This window comes from Gopherus evgoodei, chromosome 2 (assembly GCF_007399415.2).
Source record: "Gopherus evgoodei ecotype Sinaloan lineage chromosome 2, rGopEvg1_v1.p, whole genome shotgun sequence".
Lineage (NCBI taxonomy): Eukaryota > Metazoa > Chordata > Testudines > Testudinidae > Gopherus > Gopherus evgoodei.
This window is the reverse complement of record NC_044323.1, coordinates 272,864,778-272,873,389: the sequence shown is the minus strand read 5'-3', so window position 1 is coordinate 272,873,389 and position 8,612 is coordinate 272,864,778. Positions and strand designations below refer to the sequence as shown.

Here is an 8,612-nt window from a genome sequence, read left to right as displayed (position 1 = left end):
TGCTCCCCAGCCAATATACCCCTAGCCCATCCCCACCAGTCCCAGGGCTTGTCTACATCAGAAAGTTGCAGCGCTGGTGAGGGAGTTACAGCGCTGCAACTTTGAAGGTGTACACATCTGCAGGGCATCACCAGCGCTGCAACTCCCTGTTTGCAGTGCTGGCCGTACTCCCGTTTTGTCTCGGGTGTAGAGGATCCAGCGCTGGTGATCCAGCGCTGGTAATCCAATGTAGACACTTACCAGCGCTTTTCTTGACCTCCGTGGAAGGAGGAAGCCTCTGGTAATCAAGCTGGTCTCCTTCCCCGGCTTGCTCTCGCGTTCCCGGAACCCCGAGCAAGCAGGTCTCCTTCCCTGCGGTTTGCAGGGTGGTTCGGGGAACGCGAGAGCAAACCGCGGCGAAGCTGGTCTCCTTTCCCGGTTTGCTCTCTCGTTCCCGGAACCCCGAGCAAGCAGGTCTCCTTCCCTGCGGTTTGCAGGGTGGTTCGGGGAACGCGAGAGCAAACCGCGGTGAAGCTGGTCTCCTTTCCCGGTTTGCTCTCGCGTTCCCGAACCCCCCTTGAAGCCGCCCAACAGCGCTGCAGTGTGGCCACATCTAACACCACTTGCAGCGCTGGTTGCTGTAAGTGTGGCCACTCTGCAGCGCTGGCCCTATACAGCTGTACTAATACAGCTGTAACAACCAGCGCTGCAAAATTTTAGATGTAGACATGGCCCCAGCCATTCCTCCCCCAGCTCAGATCCCAGACCCCTTTGCCTCCAGAGCCCAGCCACATCGATCCTCCTTGCCCAGATACCTGCACTCTATCCCACCCACAGCCCAGCTATGGCCCCCTCCAGCTCAGACACCTGCCCCACTTCTCCCACAGAGCCTAGGGATCCAGAGGAGAAAACAGCCTAATACTTGGTCCCAGGCTTGCATGGAGTTTCCTCAGGGCATGCTGGGGACTGCAGCTGCCAGGCACTCTGTCGCTCCCTCCTCCTTCCCCTGGCAGCGTTTTCAGTGTATGAGCTGGGTTTTGCCAAGTCCAGAGGTCCCTAGTGGTGGCCAGAAGCACTGCAGCCCACTTCTGTGGGGGGGAAAGGAAATCCTGCACGCACAACATTAATTTCTGCAAAATTCTGCAATTCCCCCAGGAGTATACAGTGCTTACCACCCATAGATCTTAAAGGACATGATGAAGGATGGTAAATAGCATTATACTCACATTACAAAACAGGAAACATAAGCTCAGATCCTCATCTAGTGTATAGCAGCGCAGCTCCATTGACTTCAGTGGAGCTATGCCAATTTACATCAGTTTAGGATCTATCCATAAGACACAAAGTTTCAAATCCTCCCTCCGCCCAAAATCCAATATTTAAAAATGTGGTCACTGATTTTTAATACTTCAGTTTTCTGGGCCTCCAGTTTTCAGACATATTGGAGCTGATTTTCAGAAGTACTGAGACATCTACAACTTCAGCAGAAGTCAAGGGTAGCTGCAGGTGTTCAGCATCTTGGAAAATCAGGCCAAAGGTGTCTCAGCTTGGGCCCGTACAATCAGAAACTAGTTCTGAAAATGTGATTGTAAATGACTTACCGGGTGAGTCGGTGGCAGAGATTGTAACAGAATTCAGAAATCCTGAATCCCAGTCCCATGTCCTGGCCACTGGACCAAGGACTTCATTAATTTTGACACGCAGTGTCTGTTACAAATTTGCTCTGTGATGACTTCGGCTTTCTCTTATAATTCTTATGATACATTTCTATTGTTACATAGCAAAATATGTTCATGGATTACATTGTACAACAGGGTTTAGAAATGCCAAGTGTTTTTGTATGGTCCACTTAGTCAAATTTGTGTCAAGGTCAAACTGCAACAGGAGCTAAAGATGTTAAATTCTATAGGTCTACGAGGATAGCACCTCTGAAAATGTGTGCTGTGTGGTGAATAGATTAACAGACTAGCTGCTTTTCTTCCTTCTGTTATGGGTTTAGATTCTGAAATTAAGTGCAGCAAATTAGCAACTTTAAAATTTGTAAACCCTCATACATGAGTACTGCCTTCAGCTGTTGCAGTTGTTTATGCAGCTATGTCTGGAACTTTGTGTCGCTATCAACAAAGAAAATGAAGGAATACAACAGATAATCAGATACTCTTAGGTTAGGAGCTCCCTGTTAAAATAGTGCTACTAAATTGGCGTGATTTCTAATGCCCCAATTTAGCTCACCGTCTCTCGGTTAATTACTAAATCACACCAGCCAGAGATGCCTTTTATTTCGGGTGCTCAGAAAGCACCTCCAAAGAGCACATATTTGCAGCAGATTGCATCAAATGGGAGAATGCTTTCTTTAAAGGACACCTTGCAAGTTCCACTCACTCTCATTTCCAGTTACACTAGCTGAACATCGTGTCTTGTTCTATCAGTCACGTAGTATATATTTTCAGGAACAAAGAAACATTTCTAGCGAAGCGCAGCTTCATACAAGTTGCTTTGCCAAGAGGTGATGCCTCCCCGGTTGGTTATGAGAAAGCCTTTTTGTTTCCGTGGGGAGGGAGAAAAATGAATCGGTTCCTCAGTCCTTCCCCCCTGCTCTGTGTGAGCGCAGGCACATCATGACACAACTTTCGCGCACACAAGGTTTATCGCGGGCTAGGGGCAAACTTTGTTGTGGGAGCCCTGTTAAAATGTTGCCAAGCAGCACCTCATGCAGTGCAGTCTGTAATCCGACCATCCACGTCATTTTCAAACCAGCCAAACTGGGGCAGGGTAAAATATGGGCTCGACTCTTGACCTATCTACTCAGGGACCTTGTTGCAAGCTAGCACGCATGCTCCGGTTGGTTTAGCACTGGCTGTGGAGTAAATCGAGCATGTCTCTTTTTTTCAATCGTCTGCAACATTTCATTGAGAACCGAAGCCGCCTTGGCTTCCGCTCCCCGTGATTACGCCCCCTGTGGTTTGCGTGGCGAACATACAGCAGCGCCAGGAGACCGCTTTCTGTTCACACCCGCATGAACAAGAATCGAGGGCGGCTTCTGTTAAGGGCTGTGCGATAAGGTGTGGCTAGTAAACAAGGGTGGGTTTTAGCCCTGCCTAGGAAGGTGAGGCTACGAAGTGAGAGTGGTTATTGCTTGAGCGCGGCTTCTAATGGAAGCGCTATGGTATGTGTTTAAACTGGTTTTTTTTTTTTAAAAAAAAGTCTTACTGGACTCCTTCGTGCAAACCCTCTAATATGTGATGACTCTCCAGGAAGCTAGGAAAGTCCGCGGTTAGACTGACAAATTGTGACTCTGTCCCTTTAAGTGTAGTTGTTAGTAAAAAGACGCTTTCAGGAGATAAAAAATGTGGTGAACTAACTTGGTAAATAATTTGCCTTAGCAAATAACATTTAAACCACCAGCGTGAATCATAATTCCATGCTCCGTTATCGTCTGCTCTGCAGAGAGAGCTGCTTATCAGAGCTGCTGAACTCTAAATGTTGTGATACATATATTTTTAAAAGGCAAATAAGGAAGGGGGAGGCTGAAATTTCACGTTCTTTTAGCTATGTTGGGTTTTCAACATGCGTGGATGCAGTTGCGAGCAGTTACATAAGTACATTGTATAGCAATGCAAGGGATCCCAATGCTGGAAAAGTAACTTTATCAGAATTCACTGCACTGCTGGGGATTCTGCAATGAGAACCGTTTGGAAACTTTAGACGTAGTTCCCAAGTGTGAGACCAGTGACTGAGTTTATCAAACCAGTAAAAAAACCTTGCGGCTCTTTCACAAAATCAGCAGAGTTATTGTGTGTGCGTTTTTTTTGAATTCTCTAAAAGTTAACTGCACTGAAATCCTCGCTTGCAAGTTTTCTCATGTTTGAAGATGGTAACAGAAATTTTTATTCCCTAGCCCAAGAGATTTTTGCGTTCTAGGAAGATGAAAGCACATGGGTTTCTTTTTTAACCATGTTACTTCTGTGAGGAGAATAAAATGAACATGAACTGATATTGGCCACAGTAACATGAGGAAACCACATAAAAGTGTGTGTGTGCATTTTGGGGTGGGGTGGGGGGAAGAGGATGATGCCTGCAGCTTCTTGCACTCAGAGCTGCGATTTGTGAGTGAAACATGATGAAATCAACCCTGGACAAATCAAATGAGCCTGTCAACCTCACCAGGTGGGATTAGTTGTAGCTAATAGACTGAACTCACGGAGCAAACAGCACTGCACTCAATATAAAGAAAAAGAGAGCATACTGTGAAGGCTTTTCAAGAATTCTCTAGTATGGCTAAGCAAAGCTGTTTCCAGTTACATCAGGTAGGGAAGGAAAGGAAAAGAGCATGTTTGTGTAGAAAGGAGGATTAACCAGTGTCTCCTGAAAAACTTCCTATAAAAAGAAACATTTGAGCTTTTAAATCAGATGTTTTATTCATAAGTCCCTTTCTGGTTTTGATTACTCTAAAATTGTGGCTGTCATTTACTGTTCCAGTAATAGGAACTGTAGTGACTAGCAACTCAAATAATATATCTGGTCCTTCCTTTTTTTCAGTCACAATACTCTTAAATTTGGATTCTAGTTTTGCTTAGTTTGATCATTTTGCTCTCTTATTTTTGCAGGTAATATCCTTATTTGCTTTTGCCTTTGGAGTTAATGTCTGTGTAGGATTTACAGCAAATCGATTCAGAAGATCTGAAGACTGGGATGAGGGCACAATCTCAGGTACAGTAAATGATATAAACTGTACATCTCACTAACCTTATGTTATATACCATGGTTAGAAACCACTCCCCCTCTGTTCCTTTTAGTTCTGGGTTATAGTGAAGAGTACCGGTATGTTAACAAGCCTGTCTGTTGACCTTTGGGACTCACCTATAGGTTACCTGTTTACTTAAACTTTTGCTCTGTGTGCATGTGACTATGGAGAATTAGGCTTATTTTAGAGTTAACTTAGTCTGATATTGCAATTGATTGTTGTACACTGTGCCTGACTTTTTGTTCATAGAGCCTACTGAATAGGTTCAGTTAGTACATTAAAATAAATGTAACTTCATCAGGTAATTCCCAAGTGCACAATTTTCATTCAACGAGCTAGAGAAGAAATTTGTGCAGTACTTGTTTGGTCAGGGTCATTTCAAGTCTAGAGTCACTGAGAATAGCTTCTTAGATTTCTGTATCTGCTAGTCATGCTGATTTGTGAACAGTAGACACCAGACAACTAACTGGAGGAGGGAAGGGGTGAGATCAGCAGGTGTTAATGTTGGGAACTGCATGAAGCAGATGTGCTGTCAGTCATGTTTTTTTTTTTTTCTTCAGTTTCACATCCTTCTCTTCTGGGTGGAAAAGGGAGAGGACATGCCACAACAGAGACCTTTGTTTATATTTTGTTGGGAAACATAGGATTTTTGTCTCCTGAGGCATGCTCCAAGTGGAAAAACATATAAAATGGAAAAGGAATTTTTGTCTCTTTTTGAAGGGGGGGAAAGTAGTCTTGACTTATGTCTCTGTTCTTTCCTTTGGCATGAAAAAGGAAGCTTGTGGTAATTGACTTTGACTTGGTTAATACTGCTGAAATGAAAGGGTTTCATATACAATACTCAATTATAACAATAGGGTGAGAACTTTCATAAAGAAATTGCTTGTTTACAGTGACTTGAGTAAGTTGTGTTCCCAGTAAGGAGTTTGTTAGGTTCCCTCTCACCTTCCTTCCCCAGAACTGGTGTCTACTCAACACATTTATCAGTGTGGCTGACTTAGTAAGGACATTTAGGTAACTAAAAAGGATGTTGCGTCTGGATTTTTTCTTGCATAAAGAAGAGCACCTCCTACTTTTGCTGCAGAAAGATAAATGGCTCCTATTACTTTCCTCTTAGCATGTCTCTCCTCAGATGTTAAGGTAGTATGCCTGGTATGTTTGTAGCAGTAATAGTAAGACCTGTGTTTCATGGTTTCCACATACATATTGTCACTTGTTTTGGTTTGATCAGTACAAGGACAGCCAATTGTCTGGAATATAGCAATAAGAGACACCAAATGAGGGTATCTGCTCTTGTTTTTTATGTCAACCAAGTTACTTCCAGTAGATCAAAGTTAATTTATAATGGAAACGGGATGTAAAATTTTGAGATAATAGACTCTCTATGTACAAATGTAATAAATGGAAGAGCTCAGTTGCCCTCTATGATGGGAAACTACCCTGCACAAGAATAGAGCATCAGAATTTTAATCTGAGGGTCCCAGGTTCAAGTCCCTGCTCAGGTGAAGAGGGAACCATTCCCCTCAAAATGAAAGAAGGCATCTCTCTAGGATATTATTTGACAAGAGTAAACTTGTTTTAACTGGTAACAAATTTTAAATGCTCTGATCAAAGGAGTCTACTTATGTCTTTGAAATTATCAATCACATATGACTCCACTAATCGTAATGGAAACTGCATATGGAAATAGTCTACTTAGAAACACAGTGCAATGAAATGCCAAGCTAAAAGATTGCTGCAGGTTCTCATTCAACTTCACTGAGTTTTGGCATATGTATTTTGATGTCTACATCATAATCTTATAGGATTGACATAGCTGTTGGAAAAATTTAAGATTAAAAAAATGTTTTCTCCATTCATTGTTGTGCATGAGTGGTGTCTTGTCTGAACTGGTGTGTACTATAGCACTTTCAAATTCCAAACCTTGTCATTCTAGTGCTGCTTTATAAATTCAGACTGTCATGACTTTATTACATTCATCTAAATGATGTTAAACTGAACATTTTTATATTTCATAAGCTGTCAGTATTTGTATGCAACAAATAGCTGAATTAAAATAACATCCAAGGACCTAAGTTGCCCCAAAACAGGAGAAATTAATAACTGATTCTGCCTTTTCTTAACTTGACCTATTACCGTAAGTTTAGGTAGAGTATAGGTCTTCTAGACCTGTTGTTAAGTAGCTTCAGAATGTGTAGTCTTGGTGTAGTATCCTCTTGAACCATATTACTTAAGCACAACAGGCTGGTTTTACTGGCAGGATGGGACCCTAAGAAATAGATTTAGCTATGTCTACATTTAAAATTTTGCAGCGCTGGTTGTTACAGCTGTATTAGTACAGCTGTATAGGGCCAGCGCTGCAGAGTGGCCACACTTACAGCAACCAGCGCTGCAAGTGGTGTTAGATGTGGCCATACTGCAGCGCTGTTGGGCGGCTTCAAGGGGGATTCGGGGAACGCGAGAGCAAACCGGGGAAGGAGACCAGCTTCGCCGCGGTTTGCTCTCGCGTTCCCCGAACCCCCCTGCAAACCGCAGGGAAGGAGACCTGCTTGCACGGAGGTTCGGGGAACGCGAGAGCAAACCGGGGAAGGAGACCGGCTTTGCCGCGGTTTGCTCTCGCGTTCCCTGAACCACCCTGCAAACCGCAGGGAAGGAGACCTGCTTGCACGGAGGTTCGGGGAACGCGAGAGCAAACCGGGGAAGGAGACCAGCTTCGCCGCGGTTTGCTCTCGCGTTCCCCGAACCACCCTGCAAAACCGCAGGGAAGGAGACCTGCTTGCTCGGGGTTCGGGGAACGCGAGAGCAAACCGGGGAAGGAGACCAGCTTGATTACCAGAGGCTTCCTCAGGTATGCTGGGATACCTGCTTATTCCACGGAGGTCAAGAAAAGCGCTGGTAAGTGTCTACACTTGATTACCAGCGCTGGATCACCAGCGCTGGATCCTCTACCGCCCGAGACAAAACGGGAGTACGGCCAGCGCTGCAAACAGGGAGTTGCAGTGCTGGTGATGCCCTGCAGATGTGTACACCTCCTAAGTTGCAGCGCTGTAACCCCCTCACCAGCGCTGCAACTTTGTGATGTAGACAAGCCCTCAGATCTGTGAATGTGGGAGCCTGGATACTGATCAAATGTGTATTTTTAAGCATCCAACTAATCATGGAATTGTTCTTGTACCAGAACAATTATGATACACTTTAAATGGTCTCACATTAAAATCTTGTCCATTTCAAAGGCACTTTGCAAAATATAGTATAAATAATATGCAGTGATGTTGGTGCTGCTCCAAAACTCTTCAAAACTGTTTTTCTTGCTATGTATATGTAGTCATTGCCTAATTCTTACCATGCAGTTTCTCTACTAAGGATAATGCAAACATGCCTGAGTAATTGCCATCGGATGGAAGTCCTACTGGAAGCAGTCGGTCTGTTGCAAACGGACTGCATTTTGACCACATAATCCAATGTAGTGAAACCAGCCAATCTGATATGGCACTCTTCTAGGTGGATATAGCATTTCCAGGCTCTGTGTTATCATAATCATTTACATAACGAACAAAAGGCAACATGCTTCCAAAGGATTTAGTCCCTTAATCAGTGGTATACCACTTCACCCAAAGCTCTCCTTAAAGAACAACAATAGTTTGAGCTTAATTTGCAAAGACTGAAGTTCCAAAAAAAATATAAGCAGCTCTAGTGTTTAAATGGGAAAAACTCCTGAAGTTCAAAGGAAGCCACGGTCCTCTCTTTCTCCAGCAGGATCCAGCCTTGATGGCTTAGAAGCTCCTGACAATTTAGGAATTTTCAGAAAAGTTCATAACTTCATATTCAATGCAGGAGCATCTGACAACTCAAACCTGCTACTTAGTTAGCAGCAGTGCAGCTCCTATAA

The 8,612-nt window shown here is 43.9% G+C and overlaps 1 protein-coding gene across 1 annotated transcript in view; it reads left to right on the top strand.

Annotated features, from left to right (window-relative positions):
• The first annotated feature begins 4,158 nt into the window (after window positions 1–4,158).
• Window positions 4,159–8,612, top strand: part of ENPP2 (ectonucleotide pyrophosphatase/phosphodiesterase 2) — a 70,497-nt gene continuing 66,043 nt past the window's right edge. The window contains 2 exon segments of the mRNA XM_030553745.1: window positions 4,159–4,286; window positions 4,587–4,689. Coding sequence (XP_030409605.1) covers window positions 4,254–4,286; window positions 4,587–4,689 — 136 coding nt within the window. The 5' untranslated portion in view covers window positions 4,159–4,253.